The sequence below is a fragment of the Falco cherrug genome, chromosome Z, assembly GCF_023634085.1.
Source record: "Falco cherrug isolate bFalChe1 chromosome Z, bFalChe1.pri, whole genome shotgun sequence".
Classification (NCBI taxonomy): Eukaryota; Metazoa; Chordata; class Aves; order Falconiformes; family Falconidae; genus Falco; species Falco cherrug.
The window spans coordinates 179,979-201,402 of record NC_073720.1 but is presented as its reverse complement, the minus strand read 5'-3'; the positions used below and the strand labels follow the sequence as shown (position 1 = coordinate 201,402).

The 21,424-nt window shown below is 38.3% G+C and overlaps 1 protein-coding gene across 9 annotated transcripts in view; it reads left to right on the top strand.

Annotated features, from left to right (window-relative positions):
- Window positions 1-21,424, top strand: part of ZNF532 (zinc finger protein 532) — a 74,465-nt gene that overhangs the window by 25,022 nt on the left and 28,019 nt on the right. For 8 of the 9 annotated variants that reach the window (XM_055699726.1, XM_055699729.1, XM_055699730.1 and 5 more), the window contains one exon: window positions 12,999-15,352. In XM_055699726.1, the coding sequence (XP_055555701.1) occupies window positions 12,999-15,352 (2,354 nt within the window). Of the gene's footprint in view, window positions 1-231; window positions 347-12,998; window positions 15,353-21,424 lie in introns of all 9 variants that reach the window. The other variant, XM_027803558.2, reaches the window with a different exon arrangement.

Here is a 21,424-nt window from a genome sequence, read left to right as displayed (position 1 = left end):
ACTGAAGAATGCTGCTTTGCATGCTGTTTTATTTACAGGGTACTGTCTTGTGGTTTTCTTCTTTAGGAGATGTTAAGGGGGGGGGGGGGGGGTATGCTGTGCCTTTCTGTAAGGCCAAAAGGAAACAATGTTGTTGTAGAATTGTGTGTAAAAGCATTGCAAAGATGCTGTAAGGCATACTCGGTCCCCCCCCCCCCCCCCCTTTTTTTTTTCTTCTCTCTCTCCTTGTAGGCCTATTGATTGGGGCTGCCTTTAACCCTTTCATATTTGCAGAGGTAATGCATCTGTGGCAGTAACTAAGCATTGGCTAAAAAAAAAATATCTTTCAAAGGTCAAGGTTCACAAGGTGAGATGTGGTGTTTTGGATATGAATCTTAACAATAGCATGAAGGTACATGCGGGTGAAAAGTAAATCTGCCTCCTGATTGCACACTTTGCACATCAGTAAGGAGACAATTGTTTGTGAGTGTTAGTAAAGGAATGCTATTAATGTCCTCCAGTTTTAATAGGATTAAAGCTATTGTTTATAAAGACTTACTGATATCTTGGCTAAATACAGTATTTTCACTGAAATATACATCCAGGTATACCTTTTTTTTCACAATGTAGTGGTACAGGATAGGCCTCTGAGTGACAATCATAAATCATGGACCACATGGCAGTGAACTGTTCTGTGTTGTATTACAGCATTACACATTCAGAATTTGCTGTCTAATTATTCAAAGGGTGCTTGTTTGGCCATATCTGAGCAAGCCGATACTTACTTCTGAATTAAGGTCGTCAGTGTTAAACATGTACTTAATATAGCCTACACAGGAAAAAAAAAACCCAACAAACCACCATACAAAATAAGTAGTATGGATGGTGTTTCTTAAACTGTTGTAACCCAGGGAGAATTTTGCAGCAGTCAAGTGGAAAGATGTATTTTAAAGGTTTGATGGAGGTCCAGTGGGTTATTAGTGGCATGAATTATAATATTGTGCAGTAATGAAATAAGAATAGGAAACCGGATGGGCAGTGCATCAGCTCTTGAGAGATGACTACTTTTAACTCAAAGCAATGGATAATGGATAAGATATTTTTTTCCCCTTCTCATCTAAAAAAGAAATATGTACTTAGATTTGAGCTGGCATTGGTATCTTTTAGTGAAAGCTGAAGGATTCAGAGAGATGAAGAGGGGGAGAGAGAAGAAAGCAGTAATGAATATAGCAAAGGGAAGAACAAAGGCTGTTAGAGCTTACACATTGGAACACTAAACATTTTGCCCTGGGGATTCTTTTGCTAGAACTGTTACTTCCTATAACAGGACATCAGCAACTCTAGAATCTTAACCAGTATGATTTTTTAAAAAACGTCTGACCAAACCTGGCTGTGTTAGCTCGTTTGGTAGTCTACAATCAAGATAAATATGGAGGCAAAACATTGAAAATTACCTGTTGTAGTGTGAAATGAGGGTCTTTTCCTCTGTGCTTAGCAGAATAAAGTAGACAGTCTTAAAAGCCTTGAGAGCTTGTGGACAGTGGGTAAGTTGTATGGTGGCTGATGATGATAGGCAGGGTGCCTGCATCAGAGAGTGACAGTACAAGGGAACCTTCTTATTTCTGACTGCAGTAGATTACGTAAGGTATTTAGATATTAATTGTAGAAAAGTGAAAATAGCATGCTAATGTTTAGCCTGAAATTACGGTTTTGTGGGTTTTAATGCAGCTACAATGTGTTGTTTCTCAGATTGATAGGGCAGTAAATAGCTTGCTTGGTGGAGCAAAATGCCTAACTGATCGCTGTGTTGATTTCTGTTCATATCTTTCACGATTTGGATTCAGAGGTTCTATATTTGACTATAGACATCTGTAGCAAAATTATGCTTGCAAACATGAATTCTTATTGCACGGATAGGAATATAGGAATAGTATCTATTGCTGATGATGATGATGCATGTTCTTTTCCAAGTGTCAGCTAAAATTCATATGTTATATGAGAGCACCTTTTAGATTTTTTTTCTTTTTCTGCCAGAATAGTGAGCAGATTTAAAATTGTAAGTTCTTGAATTGTCACAAAACTCAATGTATGTGTTCTGTTTGAATTTTTGAACATGAGCTGTACTATGGATTTTTATTTTTAGCAAAGGAGGTGTTGAATTTGCAGGGATTTTTATAGACTTTAAGATAAGAAACCTGACTAGATGCTGGAGTCGGCAGTGTTCTTGGTGAGTTTTGTTGTTTTAGTCTAGTAATATGTATAAATGCTCTTCACCAGGAAATTTTGATTTTGCATGTAGGCCAGCTTTCCAGCAGAAAATGCTGCTTAATGCTGGGGGGTTGGTCCTCTGTATCAGCAATTGTGATCTCATTTTGCATTGAGGCTTGTTTCAGGTATTTGATCTTGAGAGGAAGGGTAATGATTTATCAAGCCTTTTTTGAATGAGTTAACTAACTTCGGTTTTCTTAGAAGTATGAATGTGTGTTAAAATATAATTATGCATACAGATTTCTGGGGATGTATGGTTAAAAAAACCACAAAAACAAAGGCCAAAAACCCCTTGATCCTAATGTTTTAGGGTCTGTTGCTAGTGTTGCACAGGTGGGCCCTGCCTGACTTCGAGTGCTCTTATCAAGACTGTCTGCAGCTGCTTCACACTGTTTTTGCACAAGAACTGCTATCCACTTAAAAAAAAAAAGTGCATTAAAGGAAATAGGCAGGAAGCAAGTGCCATTTAGAATGTGATTCAAATTTGCATTAAATTGGGAATCTCAGAATTCTGTTCATTATAGTTGTACATCTGAATTATTCACTCATTACTGTTCGAGCCCATTTTACATCCAGAAGTACAAAATTAAGCCATTTTCATAATTCATTTTTAAGTAGAGAGCAGAAAGAATGGTATAGGGATTTACCTGCTCTTCATGAATTTATCTCCGTTTTAGGAGAAATTTGGGAAGCTGCTAGGCCCAAAACCTTAATTGGATCTCTTGATAAATATAGGTAGTTTTCATTTGGCCAGCTGTAGATAGCGATGATCTGTTCTGCTCCTTATGGTGTGGGAGAGGAGATACCTTACTCGTGTTGGAAAATCCCAGTTCTTTTTGCCAGCCAAAGGCTGGTAACAGTGAACTCGGAACCAGTTGCACACGATTCTCTTGAAACTGTGCAAGAGGTAGTTCAGTGGTGGTGTGAGAAGAGGAAATCAGCAGACTTCAGAAGATTACTCCTCTCCCTTCCTGTTTTCTCCTACGCAAAGAGAACTTGAGATACCCATTTTGCCAAAAAAAAAAAAAAAAAAAAAAAAAGCTACAAAATGGAGGAGTTAGACTGCAGAATGAGGCTTCTAAAGAGTTGTAAACTACAAGTAATTCTTTTACTGTAGAAGTAGAAGGCTGTCAAAAAAAAACCTGTGGGATTTTGAAGAAAACAAACAGAAATTCTCAAGAACTGTCTTTACTTAATTACATCATTGCAGGGGAAAGGGGCTCATCTTTTAAGAGGATCCATAATCAGATGCTGGATATAATAGAAAAGAGGACAGAGACAATTACCCGCTCTTTTATAATCAGTTATAGGGATGGATATGTTTTGAAAGCGGTGGTAACATGCTTATAGTTGTAAAACAACTCGGGGGTCTTCTGGGGGTATCTTGCTTGTTGATTTGACATGGCTTGGTGATCCATAATTGCAAAACTCAGCTGAGTGATAAGCACAGAATAGCACTTTGCCATACCTCACCTTAAAGACTGAGTAAGAGACTCTTCTGCAGAGATCTTGTATTCCTAAGGCTCTAAACCTGAATCCGTGGGCAAACGTTGGAAACATTGGAAAAAGTTTTGCTTGTATGAATTAACAGCAAACAAGGCAACAAAAACACTCAAGCTTTAGTCTGGCTGCAGCGGCATCGGCATTCTGTGTGCAGAGATAAGTATAACTCTCGTGACCTCTGGGGACTCCCAAATTATTTTGTGTACTGGGAAAAGACAGTGTGCACACACCTGCACTCTAGGTCTGTATGCCAGGTTATAGCAATACACCACGAACAACAGGCAAGTGCTATTCAATAATAGCTTTGTGATTTTTTCCCATGACTTCCATCTTCTGCCATCCCAAATGTAATTTGCTACCATTGCTTTCTTTCGTGATGTATGTGACTTCGAACCACCAAAATTTGTATGGAAGACACTCCTGAACTGAAAAAAACTGTGTTTTTATTCAAATCGACAGAATACACTTGATAATGCATTGGCTGTGGTAGTTTTATTGCTTGTTTTCAGAGTTTGCTCGTTTAAAACTCAGGCAGCCAATGTGTGGATTAACAGGCTTCTGTGGTATTCTAGAACTAGATAGAATGCATGGAGGAATGGGTTTGTTAAATAATTTTTTATTGATTAGTAAATATTTTAGCAATTACTCTGAAATAATACTGTCTTTGTGCATAGCACGGAACAATATTTTGGATTAATAGTTGAGAAAGATTGGCATTCAGGTTTATTTCCTCCTTACAGCATCCAGATTTGTTTACAGCATCTTAAATGTACAGCTCGCATGACAGTAGATCAAAGTCAAATGTCAGCTGGTACCGTCTGCTGTGGAAACAGGCCGCAGAGACAGCCTCATAAATCACAGCCACTAGCTGAGCTTTGTGTACCTTCTTACCCTGCCCCAGTTCCAAAATGTTCTATTTGGCCATGGCATGGGCTGGCATTGTGCTCTGCATCAGCAGCATCTGAGCAGTGATGTGATGATCTGTCACAGCTTGCTTCCGTTTGATGGTGGACTCTGGACATGAACTCGGATATTGTCACAAGTGGGTGGAAAGGCAAGTGAATGTGGGTAGGTCTGAATGCTGATTAACAGTTTAAATATTTTTTTTTACTGTGAGGTGGTAAAATGCTGGAACCTGTTGTCTTGAAAGAGGTTCTGGGGTCTCCATCTTTGGAAATACTCAAAACCTGACTGGACAGTGTCCTGCTGTAGCTGACCTGGCTTTGAGCAGAGAAGGTGGAGTTCCAGAGCTCCCTTTCAACCTCAGCTGTTCTGAGACTCTGTGAAATGCCTGTTGAAAGCTTGTTTGGGCTAGTAAAGAATAAATCATGAAATTCTTCTGAAACTGTCCACACATGTTAGAAAAAAAAAAAACCTAAGAATTTTAATACTTGAAATACTGGGCTAATACTTACCTTCCAAAGCTTTTTTGAGGGGGAGGAGGGAGGAAGAAAATTGGTAGAATGTCCTTTTAGAAAACCAGAAGTGCAATTTCAGATTTCTCTTACTCATTGAGGCTTGGGCATGAAGACAAATTGGAATATTCTTTTTTCCCTTCCTCCCTTCCTCCCTTCCTCCCTCCCCCCTCCTTCCTTCTCTTTTTTCCTTTTTTTCCTTTTTTCTTTTCTTCTTTAAAGGCAGATAGATACAGTGCTTAATGTTGAAATAGCAGATTGCTTGGTGTAAATTTTAACTGTAAACTGCCCCATATTTCACAAAGATGTTTACATCGGGACTGGCATAATCTTATTGGTACTATGGAAGGTAAATGAGACCTTGATCCTAATAATTCAAAATGTGCCTATTATGAAAGGATTTCCTATTATTTCTGGAAACAGGAATCTGCCTGAGGGTTTTTTTTGCAACAGTAACAAGTCATGGAAGCTTTGATAAGCAAAAAGGAACCTCTGTTATATGTGACTATGACAGGCGTTGCTGCCTGTGGTTAAAGTGGCCTCATGCATATCCTACTTGCCTGCCGAGTATTTCAGACCACACCAAGCCGTGATTTGCAATGTGGTTCTGATTTCCTGAAGGAGGTTTGGTGGTTGAATTGGCATACTGCCTTTGTTTTTCAGATACATAGCTTTCAAAGTAAATAATCAGAAGTGTTAGTCATAATTACTAATATATGTTGAATAACTGATGAACTGCTCTTAATCTGTGTATTAGGCAGTTATTTCCCTAATGTTAGGTTATATATTACTGTAATTCTGATCAAATGACTTATCTACCAGATGAAATTTCTTGGTGTAACAATACAGGAACTAAAAAAAAAAAAGGTGAGGGGAGAAAACCCCAAAACTTTTAGGCTGGTATGCTCCCTGGGTAGGCATTTTATTCCACAATGACAGAATGAGTTTGATGTTATTTAGGCATCATTACTCATATTTGGAAGTGGAGTAATTACACCAGATTATCAGAATTTTATTCTGGAATAGTGTGTCTAACTAGGAATTTATACCAGTCTTAACCATAACAGAGTGATTGTTGTATGTGGTTGTCCCAGAAGTACTCTTCCAGAATTAAGACAGTACCGTGTGCTAGACTCTGAAAAGCGGTGTCTCAGTGCTTTTGTTTTCACAGTACTGAAAAGAATGCTGATGTCTTTAAGAACATACAAGAGAAAAGGTCTCTGCCCTGAGGAGTGAACAGTCCACAACTGTACGTAGTACAAGTGGAGGTAAAAACTGTAGTAAGAGTTTAAGGAAGGTAAAGGAAATGTAGTCACAGGAATATGAATTCTATAGGTAGATGAAAATTAAAATTGGGAGGCTTCCTATTTCATTAAATAATAAGCAGACTTGCTGCCAAGGGAAGCTTGAGTTGAGCAGTTGTTTGAACAGAAGCACGGAGTTCTGTATTGTAAGTATAGATAGTTGTGGGGGATTTCAAGGCAAAGGGTAGGAATTTAAATTCTGTGCAGTAGAAAAGACAGGACTAGTACAGACAGTTAAAGAAATTGCAGTCAGTAGATTTGTGGTTGAGCAATGAAGATTTGGGTGAGCAGGAGGGTGAATGTCAAGGAGGAAAAGTTGGTCGGTTCTTTAAAGGTTTACAATGAAATACAGGAATAAAAATTGAGCGTGTAAGACCATGCTTGTGATCCAGAAACGATAGTTAGAAGCCTTCATACTTAGAGAATATTAATTGTAAAAGTATTGGAAAGGGAGGAGGGTTATTTTTTATTGCTAGGCCTGGAAACCTTGAACTTGTTCGTGTACCTGACAGACAAAAATCGGAGATCTGAGCAGTTTGGAGGCATGAGCTGTCTGGGAGCTTCTAGATGATTCTGTTTTCTTCATTAGGGCTGTTAAACTTCCCCAAAATGAGTCTGGTTTGACTGTTTAGGATTGCTTAGCTTTACACCAAAAAGTACCTTCTAATTTCAGCAGCAGTGTATAGGCAGCTTCGTTTTTCTTGTGGAGAATACTGTGACCCATCTGCAGCTGTCCAAAAGCCCAAGCTATAAGATAAGTCATACTTGGAAAGTAAGAAAAAATGTTTTATTCTGTGTGTTTCTCTGCTTTCCTCCCACCTTGGCAGAGTCCATCAAAGGGTAGGTTTGTTTGTTTTTCTTCATACGGCTGGAGTCCCTCCACCTGGAATGGGTATAGATGCAGGGCTAGAGGAGGAGTGACAAAATTTCCATGTAAGAGAAGAAAACTGTCTTCATTAATCCTTCAGAAGCAGCTATTTACTTCGAAGTTCTGGTATTTCTTTGGTTGATATTTATGTCACTGCATATTTGAGCAAGATCCTCAGATCTGCAACAATAGTTGCTGTAAGAAAGCGGTATTTCAAAATGGTCTCTGGAATTCTTGGTAACACAGCAGAAGTTCCTGGATGCACTACATCTTACAGACATTTTCCCCTTTCTCTGGAGATCAGCCTTTTAAAATCTTTGAATACATGCTCAGGCTTTCCACCTTAACAGCCAGGATATGAAGACCCCAAAAGGTTTACAAGAATTTAACTATTTCTCACAGGTGTAGTATCAAATTCTTGTCCTGCTTGCTTCTTCCACTGTCAGTAGAGAGTTCTTGTGGACTGGTTCTTGTTTTGATGTAACTACCCACGTGAGTGCTTCACTGGAATGTGTTAGCAGATGAACTGGGATATAAGGCTAACTGAGAAAAGTAAGACAGCAGAACAGTCAAGGAATTATCTTCCTTTGGCTAAAACCTGTGCCAGTTTTTTGTGCTGTTCCTAGGAAGCACTTACTTAAAGAGATGTGTTTCCAAAGAAAGGACATAGGAAGTCATGCACACACACTTTGAACAAAGTGTGAACACAAACAAAACAATCTTTTTTTATCCTCCAGAACTTAATTCACACTTTACATTTCAGTAAGGTATTGGTGCACACATAGAGGTGGATGTTGTCACCAAAGAGATTAATGGAAATCATGAAGTAAGTATATTCAGTCTGTTATCTGAAGTTTTTAAGATTCAGTGGTATCTTCCTAGGAAGTCCTATTGCCCACCATCAAAAAAGCAGAACCCAGAAGCATTGCACCTCACTGCCCCATGGCATTCTAGCTGTGTAATTTGCATTGGCCGTATTCAGAAGGTTTTCCTTTTTACTTACTTTTGTTGTTGAGTAATCAGTAAGCAAAGCAATGCTTGAATTTTTGAAGAAACTGGTTTTCTTTAGTAACTTTTCTCAAGTAATTCAAGCACTCTAAAGGTTGCACATTGTAGGAGGAAAGTGATAGGCCTTTCCTGCTGTTCTGCTGGTAAACATCCACAGGCAGCCAGGTGGAGAGGCAGGGAACAGAACTAGTCCATGAGAAGGAAAAGGAATGTTACGAAGGGAGATGTCATCTGAAAATGAAATAGTACTTTGGACAGAATCAGGAAATCTAAGAACTGACTCCTTACATGAGTATCCACAAATTTAGGGGCATCTATTGTATCATCTGACCATTGTTCTTCATAATACTTACTTCAGGTTAGCAGTCCCCTGTTCTGAGGTGAATCTTGTTTCTGGTATTTAGAAACTAAAAATGAAAAAAAATGTCTATTTTAGATGAAGTTTTGGGGGCGGGGGTCTTGCAGGTTGTTTCCTTAAATACATTTTTATTTGTTTAATCTGAGGAATGTATCCTTGATTACATACCTGTGGACTGTTTCTCAGTTTGATTCTGAAGATCATCTTAATGGCAGCCCTCTGATGCTGGTTTTTACAGCTTTGTGTGTCTCTTTGGAGACACTGAGCTTTTAAAAGCAGCTCTTGAAGAAATTCTGGTTCCTGGAAAATTGGGATTTCCTAGGGAACCAGAAACTTGCCTTGTTTCCTGGTCTGAAGTATTTACAGGCATCATGTTGGCCCAGAGAAGGAATAGACTAACAGCTTGTCTGGCAGCCAGGGTGTCAGTTGATTTTGATCTTGGGTGAAAGGCAGAGTTTTATCCTTAAGAGAATCAGTTACTGAAAGGTTTTTGGAGAAAAAAAAGAAAAGGGAGGAATGTGGCATCAGAGTCCTGATAGTTGTGGTGGAAACAAAGTTTATATACTGAATCTTAAAATGGTATACTGGAATAGTGAGGAAGAGATTAATAACATGTCCATGTTACAACTTCGCTTACTTGTTTATCAAGATTGGCCATGTCTTTTGTCCCTTTTTGTTTAACTTAGATTGCTTTAAAAATTTGAAGAACAGGAGAGATCTCTTAAGCGCAGCAGTAATTCTGGACCCCTAATGCAGAAGAAACCATTCCATTCTCTGTTGGAGCGTGGGAGTTGTTCCTTCTGCATGGACTTGAAAGACAGTTGCAAATTCATGCAGTGTGCTCTCTGTGGATAAATTTATGATCTTTGGTCTACAGACCTCTGAATTATTTTGACATATTTTCCCATTTTGGAATTAGTCTAATTGAGTTTCTCACTAAAGAACAAATGTGTCTAAATTCATTGCTATTGCTAAATGTTAATTAAGCTCCAGTATATGTAATTAGAGGAAGTTCTAGACTAGGAAAACTTTTTAGTTCCTATTGAGTGTATATAACAGCTGCAAAAAGACACCTATGAACAGGTGTATAATCAGAGAGCAAGTTATTATTACCTCGAATCATGGAAAACTGTGTCAGTAAGACCATGTTTCTGTGGTTTTACATGGATTTGGTGTGCTCTGGTTTCTAGAACCTTTTCTATTTAATTCTTAGAAGAATTTTCTTTGTAGTTTTGATATTATGTGTGCATGTATTTTTGTATTTATTAGGTAACTGCCTTTGTAATTGTGGCACTTTCATAGGATCTTGAAATCCTTCAGGCAGAGGATAGACTGAAGGTCCACAGCACTGTGCATAAGTGTGACACGTGTGCTGAACACGAGTCTGGCTATACTGCAAGAGAGTGGAGCGGTACTAGTTATTTGTCCAGTCTGTTTTCTTAAATCTTTATGTTCATTTTATTCCAGTTACTAGTTTTAAATGCATGAGGGCTAGAAACTTGTTTTTTGGATAAATGGGTTTAAAAAACCCAAATACACAGTAAAACCAGAATTATGAAACATTCTTATATCTCGTAAGTATATATCTAGTAAGTAAGTAGATTATAACAATTTGCTTTACTAAAGTAGTGAAGTGAAGCCTTGATGGTGAGTAGGCTACTCTATATTATCCATTAAGTAAAGGAATTATGAGTTAATCAAGAGAGTAAATTAATCAGTTGCACCGGAATATTAATATTTTGTAGAGAATCCCATGCTCAGTTCAGCTCTGCAGAAGGACTTGGTGCAACAAAAAGGAGTTAATAAGTTGGACAAAACAACAAGATTATTAAGTGGACCATGTAAACAATTCCCAAAAGCTTTATATATTTATTTGAGAGTATTACATTAAATGTTGCTGTGTATTCCAGTATCCTTGAGAAATTTTCCTCAGTTACCTTTCTTGGAGTCCATAATGACTTCCAGGTACCCAGTGTAGATGGAATACATAAATCTTTTGTATTTTTGTCAAGTAAAGGGATTATGCCATTTTAATAAACTGTATCTTTCTGAGAAAAAGTTAAGAGTGCTGCCCGTGTTGATAATGATATGCATAAAAATAGGTATTTAAAAGTGTACATTCTTGCTAGTTTTTCTTAGCACTGTTAAAGCTGAATTCATCAAGTAGTGTCTCTGCAGAGCTCAAGATAATGAGCTAAGAGGAGGAGGAGGAGACCTACTGCAGCTGTAGGATGCATCTCTGTTGGTAAGAGGCTTCTGCCATGGGGCATGTAGCTTCCTGCTTATCTCAGCTAATATGAGGAGCTTGGAGAGCACTATTGCAGTCAGCCACACCGTTGTTCTGTGATGGCCGTTAGCTATATAATAAGGATGTTTTCCAGTCTTTTAGTGCGGTACAAAGGCAGGAGGACAGATGGGTGCTTCCTGAATGGGCACTTTCTAACAATAACACTTAACTTGATTAAATATCTTTTCATGTTGAATACTAACTTTGGCCTGGTAATTACTGAACAATGAAAGTACATTAAAAACAGCTCTGTCTCAACAACTCAGATCATACCTGTGCATGATTATGAAAGAAAATGAAAAAAAATCTGTCTGTAATGGATTTTTGTAGATCTCTACAAGTGATTCTGCTGCACACCACAATGTTATTATTGAAATGTCTGTGAAAAAGAGGCAAATGTCATAGTGGGATCTAAATCTAGGAAGTATACTCAAAGTTAGCTTTTCTTTTTACACAGCATTTGTGTAAGTGTCAGTTACCTGTTTGGTTTGGGAATTGCAAGGAAAAAAAATACCAATAGAGGCCAGTGGCAATTAATAATAGGATCTGGAAAATGTTATCTGTGAGGGGAAAGAAAACCCTTAAGTTCTGGTGCTGGTTAGCCTAAAAAGGAGAAGTTTGAAGGGAGATAATGGTCTCGGAGTAAAGTGCTGTTGCAAAGAGGATTGGTGCATAGAACCACATGTGATTCATTTGGATCGCATCAACAAAGATTGAGATTATGCTGTAGGAAACACACAGCAGTGAAAACTGTGATAGACTGTGTCCTGGTTTCAGCTGGGATAGAGTTAATTTTCTTCTTGGTAGCTGGTGCAGTGCTCTGTTTTGGATTTGGTGTGAGAACAATGTTGATAACACACTGAAGTTTTAGTTGTTGCTGAGTAATGTTTGTACTAAGTCAAGGACCTTTCAGTCTCTCAGACCCTGCCAACGAGAAGGCTGGACGGGCACAAGAAATTGGGAGGGGACACTGACCCGAACCAGCCAAAGGGATATTCCATACCATAGGATGCCGTGCTGGGTATATAAACTGGGGGGAGTGGGCCAGGGCCTGTTGATCGCTGCTGGGGGACTGGCTGGGCATTGGTCAGCTGGTGGTGTGTGAGCAGTTGTAGTCTGTATCACTTAGGATTTTTCTCCCTTCAATTTGGGTTTCATTTCTCTCCCCTTCTCCCTCCTTTTCATTATAACTGTTGTTTTCATTATTACTGTTACTGTTTTTATTTTAATTATTAAATTGTTCTTATCTCAACCCTTGAGTTTTACATTCCCTTCTGATTTTCCTCCCCATCCTGTTGGCCTGGGGGGAGTGAGTGAGTAGTGGCTGCATGTTAGTTACCAGCTGGGGTTAAACCACAACAGGCTGGAATAAATTACATGGGAGGTTGTAGAATCTCTTGTTACAGGAGGTCTTCAAAGTAGGTAAGACACCTGTCAGGAGTAGTGGAGATACATCCTTCATTAGAGTTGCTGAAAAAAAGCATTGCAAACATTGGGAGGCACTTACTCTGTAATTCTTACAAAGCAATTCAATTTACAGAGAACAGTGCAGTGTTTTTAAACCGTTAATAGAAACAGATTTGTTACTGTCTTCAAGAAGGCTTATCAGGTTAATGCAAATGTCAAGGAAAATCTACACTTAGAGGAATTGCAAGTACCTCACGTAATTTTCTTGAAAGTCTAGGTATCTTCCTGTAATCATAGTGTATGTGGTGGAGTGTAGGAGGTGGGACAGGAAGAAAGTCACTGAAGAGAAATTGGTGCCTCAAATGAAATGACTACATTATAGCCTGTGAAGCTGATGGACTACTGTAGCTCTTGATGTAATAATTTGATTGTACACTTGCACTGGAGCACTGTTCTGTAACAAATAATTTCTGAAAATACTATTTCAGAAGTGAAATTAACGCCTTCTTGCATGGCATATATGAACATACACTTACTTTGTGTAAGACTCTGCTATTAGAGCTTAAAATACTGAGATTATGACTTTCTGCTTATTTTACAGATTTGCTTACAATCAAATACATGACCATGGGGGATATGAAGACCCCAGATTTTGATGACCTTCTTGCAGCCTTTGACATACCAGACATGGTAGATCCAAAAGCAGCTATTGAATCTGGACATGACGACCATGAAAGCCACATAAAACAAAATGCTCACACAGATGAAGATTCTCATGCCCCATCATCGTCTGATGTTGGTGTGAGTGTCATTGTGAAAAATGTGCGTACTGTTGATTCTTCGGAGGGAGTGGACAAGGATGGCCACCATTCCACAGGCAATGGCTTGCATAATGGCTTTCTAACGTCATCAGCTCTTGATAGTTACAGTAAAGATGAAGGGAAGTCAATTAAAGATGATGGGTCAGCTTCTGAGACTACACTGAAAGATTCGGCTTTCAACCAGTTTAGCCCAATATCAAGTGCAGAAGAATTTGATGATGATGAAAAAATTGAGGTGGATGACCCCCCAGATAAAGAGGATATGCATGCAAATTTCAGAGCAAATGTCTTGGCAGGATCTGTATCTCAGCAGGAATATGACAAACTAAAGGCACTTGGAGGAGAGAACTTGATTAAATCTGGAATCCCAGTTTCAAGTAGTATAGATAAAGTTGCTAAACGAGAGGCAGAGACAAACTCCGTGAATTTAAGTGTCTATGAGCCTTTTAAAGCTCGAAAAACAGAGGACAAATTGCTAAAAGACAATTCTGAGAAGCTTCTTGAAAACAGGGTACTTGATGGAAAACTGAGTACTGAAAAAGGTGAAACAAATCTTGCCAGCATTTCACAGTCGAAAGCAAAGTCATCAGCAAAGCTTTCTTCATGCATTGCTGCAATTGCAGCACTGAGTGCTAAAAAGGCAGCTACAGATACCAGTAAAGATTTACAGTCTAATTCAGGAGAATCTTCTCCATTACCAAAAGACATAAGCGAAAGTCCTCGGGCTATTGAAAAATCACCTGAATCTCAGAGTCTCATTGATGGTGCTAAAAAGCCATCTATCAAGCCACCTGATAGTCCCAGAAGCGTATCAAGTGAAAACAGTAGCAAAGGTTCTCCATCTTCTCCTGCAGGGTCAACACCAGCAATTCCTAAAGTTCGCATAAAAACCATCAAGACTTCTTCTGGGGAGATCAAGAGAACTGTTACTAGAGTATTGCCAGAAGTTGATTTGGAGTCTGGTAAAAAGCCAGAGCAGACTGCTTCTATGGTAACTTCCATGACTTCTCTCCTGTCCTCACCAACTTCAGCTGCTGTTCTTTCCTCTCCTCCCAGAGCTCCTCTCCAGTCCACAGTTGTCACCAATGCAGTTGCATCTGCAGAACTTGCACCAAAACAGGTCACTATCAAACCTGTGGCTACTGCCTTTCTCCCTGTTTCAGCAGTTAAAACAGCAGGTTCACAAGTTATAAATTTGAAGCTTGCGAACAATACTACAGTGAAAGCCACCGTGATATCTGCTGCTTCAGTGCAGAGTGCCAGTAGCGCCATTATAAAAGCTGCCAACGCTATACAGCAGCAGACTGTTGTGGTGCCAGCATCAAGCCTTGCCAGTGCTAAACTTGTGCCAAAGACAGTCCATCTTGCCAACCTTAATCTTCTGCCTCAAGGTGCTCAAACCACCTCTGAACTCCGCCAAGTGCTAACAAAACCTCAGCAACAAATCAAGCAGGCAATAATTTCTGCAGCAGCCTCACAGCCTTCTAAAAAAGTGTCTCGAGTCCAAGTGGTGTCATCTTTACAAAGTTCTGTAGTGGAAGCATTCAATAAGGTGCTGAGTAGCGTCAATCCCGTACCAGTTTACATCCCAAACCTTAGTCCCCCTGCCAATGCCGGAATAACATTACCAACACGAGGTTATAAGTGTTTGGAGTGTGGCGACTCATTTGCTCTTGAGAAGAGCCTGACCCAGCATTATGACAGGAGGAGTGTGCGAATTGAAGTGACATGTAATCATTGTACAAAAAATTTAGTTTTCTACAATAAGTGCAGTCTTCTTTCCCATGCTCGTGGACACAAGGAAAAAGGAGTTGTAATGCAGTGTTCACACCTGATTTTAAAACCAGTCCCAGCAGATCAAATGATAGCATCTCCTTCAAGCAATACTGCTACATCTATGCTTCAAAGCCCTGTGGGAGTTGGCACACATACTGTAACAAAGATACAGTCTGGCTTAACTGGGACAGTAATATCGGCCCCATCAAGTACTCCTGTCATCCCAGCTATGCCACTAGATGAAGATCCATCGAAACTCTGTAGACATAGTCTAAAGTGTTTGGAGTGTAATGAAGTTTTCCAAGATGAGACATCTCTTGCAACTCATTTCCAGCAGGCTGCAGACACAAGTGGACAAGTAGAGTATCATATGTTTAAATTCCAGTGTTTCATCTATAAACCTAGGAGACTTTGGATATGTTTTTACTTTCATTTAGCTGCTAATTATCTGAACCTCCGTGATTAAAATTACAAACAAAAACCACAAAAGATCTTGCAAGCACTTACATAGTGGATGTCAACATTTTTTAAATAAGAGTTTTCTTATAATTTCTTAGAGCCTGAAGTCCAAAATCGACACTTAATTTCTGCTAAAATTTAGCATTAGCTTTCTTAGAGCTGAGTATCATAATACTGAAAGTAATAATAGTCTTCACGAAGAATTTTTAATGATCCTTTCTGTGCTTTGGAACTTGAGTATCTTGTGGAATCCACTTAATTGGCACCCTCACTAACAGCCCATCTGTTCAATCCGAATGATAGTTTTAAGTGGTTCATTCTTGATTTGTTTTCAGGTTTTATTATTTTCATAAAGCACCATAAGAGAGCTAGGCATTCTTCATATCTACGGGGACTCTAGGCAATAAATAAATGGCACACTGATTCGATTGAAAGGATATGCATGCTGTTTTCTTCAGGACTTTCTTAAACAAAAGTGAAAAGTGGTGTTCACTAGCATGCACTTCTTGCTGTGTGACCATTTATTTATTTGTGTTGGTTATCCTTTCCTCTTATGATTGCTAATGAGTTAAATTTACAAACGATTTTTAAATTCTTTACTAATTTATGTAATCTGGAAGAAACATATCATTCAATAAAAAATATTAATCAGTATGCGATGTATTTTATAAACCTGTAAGAGTTAAGATCATTAATTAAATTATGTAGTTGGATTTCTTTAGGGGTGTGCCAATTAAAAGGGATTCTGGTGTGTTTCAAAGCATTCAGTTGAGCTTGGTGTTGCAGCTGCTTGCTATGTCAAAAGCTGAAAACCTGTAAACATGCTCAGACTGACCAAGACAGGAATGCCTCAGGAATATTCCTGGGAATCACACAGCAGTGTACAGGATAAAGATTTTTAAGTCCTGCAGCTAGGAAAAAATACACTAGTCATAGAAGTGCAGACAGGTTCCTGTCAGATCTGTTTGCTAAACTTAAGAGCTGTTCTGTGGCCACGAAGCAGTTACACTGCACCCACCACTACAGATAGTAATGTAAAGATATTTGAGTGTGGAAATGATCTTGACTATATGGATTGTGTGGCTCTGGCTCAGCTCCTACTTCGCTAACTGGCTAGCAGACTTAGGCCAAAATTGCCTGGATTCACAGAGAAATGATAGTGAATTTCTGTTTGTAAGATAATACAGATGTGCCTACCTAAAGCGAGTTTATGGAAGCTTTTTGTCAGAAAGAAGTTAGCAGAATGTATTTTGTCCTTGCTGCAGTTTTGGATGGCTGACCATAAGTATATTCAGCACCAGCTCTTGAGTTACTTAATACTCAGAAACTGGTTTTTAGCTAACTGCTTTGTTGGTGCTTATTGGTGTTAGATTTATCTCATTTTTTCATAATAGGTCCATTAGGTATCATTTGGTATGATAAGATCCAGTAGGCCTTGTGAAAGTCCTGTTCTTGGTACTGTAAAATCAAGCAATTAAATCACCAAGGTAAAGCAAGTGGATGAGAGACAGATAAATATACTGAAAATAGGTTGGGAGGATGAGGTAAGGATAAAATGGAAAAAAAATAATAGAGAATAACCAAAGATATAGTGATGTGCTCACTTTCGGGGGGGGGCTTTTTTTCTGTGGACAGGTAAACTAAACAGATTAGAAACACCTTTTGCCTTTTCTGGTACTTCTGTTTGGTGCTTTTGCCCTGCTGCTGCTGAGTTTGCTCTCTATGCATGTCCTGTTAGGTACTGCTTACCCTGGGATTTTATATGGGAAAGTAAGCAAGATCTTCATAGATTGTCAAAATGTGAATGCAGTTAGGTGGAAAGATAAATGTGGGTGCACAGGTACTGCTGTTCAGGGAGGAAAGCTCATGAGGGTACAGAAAACAAGTCAGCGTTGCCTTTCTACCTGTCAGTGTGTTTGTGTCTCTTGTTGAAAGCTTGCTCTCTTTTAAGAGCTGATGTATGAATAAGGCCTTAATACCTACTTAACAGGCTATGCATTAAAAAAACCCAAATAAACACCTCGTTACTGCAAAGCACTGAATGAAAAGAAGGTATTTTCTTGTTACTCCATTTTAAAAGAACACTCTTAATAAACATAGTTTTAAATGTTCTTTCTTGAAATACCCTCTTAAAAATTAATTAAATATTTTCATAGTCCTTTTCATATATCAAGAAGCAGTTTTCGATTCTGTATTGGTTTTTTACATTGTGTTTTATTACATACTGTAGTGTTCTAGCTGTACTGAAATGCCCAGCAGAGAAACTTCAATGGAACAGTTGCTTTAGTGGGAGCAATACATCCTGCTTTCTTTATAAATTATCTTTTTGTCCATTTTTCGTCCAGAGCATTGCTGCAAGGGTAGTGTTTGCTGAAGAAAGACTCTGTATAGGCATTTATTAATAAACATTTTGGTACTTTTTTCATTGTATGTTACCCTTTGAAAAGCTTGGACGAGAAATACTCCTGACTTCTGTTTTCCTTCTTAGTGCATGGCACTGGCTTTTTGTTGTAAAACTACCATTATGGGGAGAAGGGGACAGGGAAGTTAGATCAAATTGATATTTTAACTTTGGAAGAAAGGAAGGAAATAAAAATAAATATTCAGATTTTGCAAACAAATAATAGGAAAAAAGTTGTTATTTGTAGTTTACTATTCTTTCTAGTGCCCACCTAATTGCTCTTGAAATGGAAATGGTATATACTATTCTATGTTTTCCGTGACTCTAAGCAGTAAGTAGCTGTTACTTCCTGTTCTTCTTAAACTCCTGTTATGAAGGTAGAATGTTTCTTTTAAAATAAACAGTAGTAAAACAGCCCTAGCAATTAAAATATTTTCCCTATAAAGTTGTTACCTTCCTGTAATACTTTACTTCCATCAATATTCCAGTTCAAGCAACTGGGACCACTCACTGACAGGTTTCCTGGCTGAGTGAAACACTCATCTGTTAAGGGGAGGTGGGGGGAAGGGGGGGAGTAGTAAGCGTGGGATAATTAATGTTCGTCTTACTTAACAGAGACAAGTGTATAGCTCCCATGAAACCACATAGCTCATTTCCCTTCATACTCATAGTTCTTGTGTATCTTTATTTTCCACCTTCACCATTTTTCTTTTAACCCTTTTTTTTTCTGAAACTTTGACTTCAAATGCAGGCAGGTGATGATTTTCACAAACTGTGTTTTATTTTGGTGTGGGTTGGAATGAGAGAACTGGAAGTTAATGTCACCTTAAGCCCAAAATAAAATGGTAAGAAAGCACGCTGAATTTCAGAATTTCACAGTAGATTCTTCTTGTTCTATTGTAGTTAGTTAAAATATTTTACTGTACTCATCAAAATAGCAAACTCGTGGCCTTGGCAAGTAGCATTACTGGCATTTTGTGTCAGTCCAACACTCTAGCGTTACAGGTGAATCTTGCAGGTAGATAATGCTTAGCTAGCATTGGAATGTTGTATGCCTCTTCTGTGGCATAGCATCCTGGTTTCATTTTGTAGTACTACAGATGAAAGGCTTTGGAAAGACTACGGAAATCCCATACATATCTATTACTGGAATAAGAAGTTCTGTTTTGCTGTTTTCTTACGTAATCAGATAATACTCCAGATTCTCCAGTATTATATTGCTGCTTATTAATACATAAATGGCAAACGATAGATTTTAGGAATGGTACTGAAGCCAAGTAAATGTGGTAAGCACATTTTAAGTAGAGTTATGGTTAGGATTTTCCTGTAAGCTGGACTTCAAAGTTAACATCCCAAACCAGTTCTGTTCAGTTTGGAGTGCCTGAGCCAGTGGTTCCAGCCGTGGCTGTTTGGTCAATCGAGGACAAATATTTGGCATTTCAGAGTGAATATTTATATGTGTCTGAACCCAGTTTCAGACTTACTGTGTCATAAGGGCTTTAATCAGGGTGATAGTTCAAAATCCCCACAGTTAACCTCAGACAGAGCTTTCTGCAAGGGTAGTAAATGTATCCATGCTATCACTAATCTTTTAGGCTGGCAATAGTGCTAATATTGAGCCTAAATTTGAGTAATGGTAGATGTTCTTTGCCTAACTTCCTCTGTTTTGTACATTTTGCATTTTGTCATCTTGCTGTCGTCAGGACATTTGAGACATTTGGATGGAGACTGTGTTCAAACGTATCAGGTCACCGTGTTCACGAAGTAAACATTATAAGGGAACCATATGAAATACACTTCTTGCTTCTGTGTGTCTGACCACAAGATGTTTTATGTTAACATTTCTCCTTAAAATTACTGTTTTTAAAGAAAAAGTTTTTGCACGTGCCCTCAAAAAAAGCATTTAGATTAAGTTATTTTAGAAAAAGAATAAAAATGGAGTGTACAGGTTGTGATGCAAAAATACGCTTGTTCTTAGACTATCAGTAATATTGTCAAAATGCTAAGACAGTTAAGAAGTTACTTTATACCTTGATATTAAACAGTGTTCTATTAGGAAAATAGTCCTTTTTTGTAGTGTCTATAAAGGCTTTTTCTTTCTGTCTTTGGAGTTAGTGTCTGTCTCCTGTTGATTGAATGGAAACAGGTTACTTATTTTACTGGCATAGTTGCTAATACTAGGAAGTCAGACTCCTATGGAAGCTATTCCTAACATTGTACAATTTCTTCTAGAATAGTAGCTTTGATTTTGCTATTACATGATCTGGATGTTACTGCTTTTTAGAAGAGATTTAAAGGAGAGTCTCCTAAATGGGGAAAAAGGGTTGACTTTTTGTGAAGTTCCTGTTTTTTAGTAGGAAGCTGTTTTACCATGAGGAAAGCAATTATGTCTTAATTAATTATTTCAGGATTTCTTCATACGTAGGTTAGTAAATACTTTATAATGCAGCTGTGTTCTTGTTTTGTTTTATGTTCTTGCAGCATATACACATCACTACATCCATAAGACTTTTGCAGATAACATTTCTAAAAATACCATGTTAAAATCATACCCATCTCATGAGGGAGTCTTGTTTTTGTTCCTAAATCTTCATAAGTCACTGGTGAGGCTCGTAAGTCCCAAGTCATAAGAAAAAAAATAATCTGAAAAGCCTTACAAAGCAAAGTCTTGTGAAATTAAGTTGAGTTGAAGTCCTGTTCTGCAGAGAGTTGTATTTGTGCTTGACTTTGAGACCGTGAGTGTTTCTGCTGAAGTCAGTGAAGCGGCACCATGATCAAAGTTAGACAGAGGCATAGCTCCATACAGGATAGAGCTTTGAGGATGTGTTACTGTAAATAAAACATTTTCCGCAATGCTTTTGCACGTTTGGCTCTTTGTGCCCTCCAGTAATGGAAAGCAACTGTGAGCAGAAGTGAAGCCTGTTTACACCTGGGTTTTATCATTCACATTTCATCCTAAAAATGGCACAAAGCACCCAAAGAATTTCAGTGTTTCTGATTTGGCATACATTCCAACATATAGTTGGAAGATTTTTTAAAAACTATTTTTGTGTAACAAAACACAAGGAAATAATTAGTTTAGTAAGTTGTTCCTGCATGTAGAAAGATCACCCTGCAAAGAAAAGCTTTGTAAATATTTTATATATCTCTAGTTTTTACTGAGATGCACAATATATTGATATAATGCAGATAATGTGTTCTAGTTTGAGAAATATTTTTTGACATTATCAATGCACGTTCTGCCTGATAATATTCCATTTTATTGGTATTATGGATATTACAATAAGAATCAGGAGCAAGGATCAAAAAAAGTGAAGACAGTGTTTTTGGTGGGTTTGGGTGGTTTTCTTTTTTTTACTTTTATGTGGTGCACTGAACTGAAACCATAAGGTTTGATTCTTAGGGTGTACTTAGGCCCCTTGCACTATCAAGGTAATCTTGTGAGGCACCTAAGTAAGATTTGCATAAACCAACATGCGTCTCCCGTGATGAGTGGTATATGAAAGAGCTCTGTTGTGTCAGAATGGCCCTGAATGCCAGTATGTCTAGTTACCAGTATCTGCCAGCTCT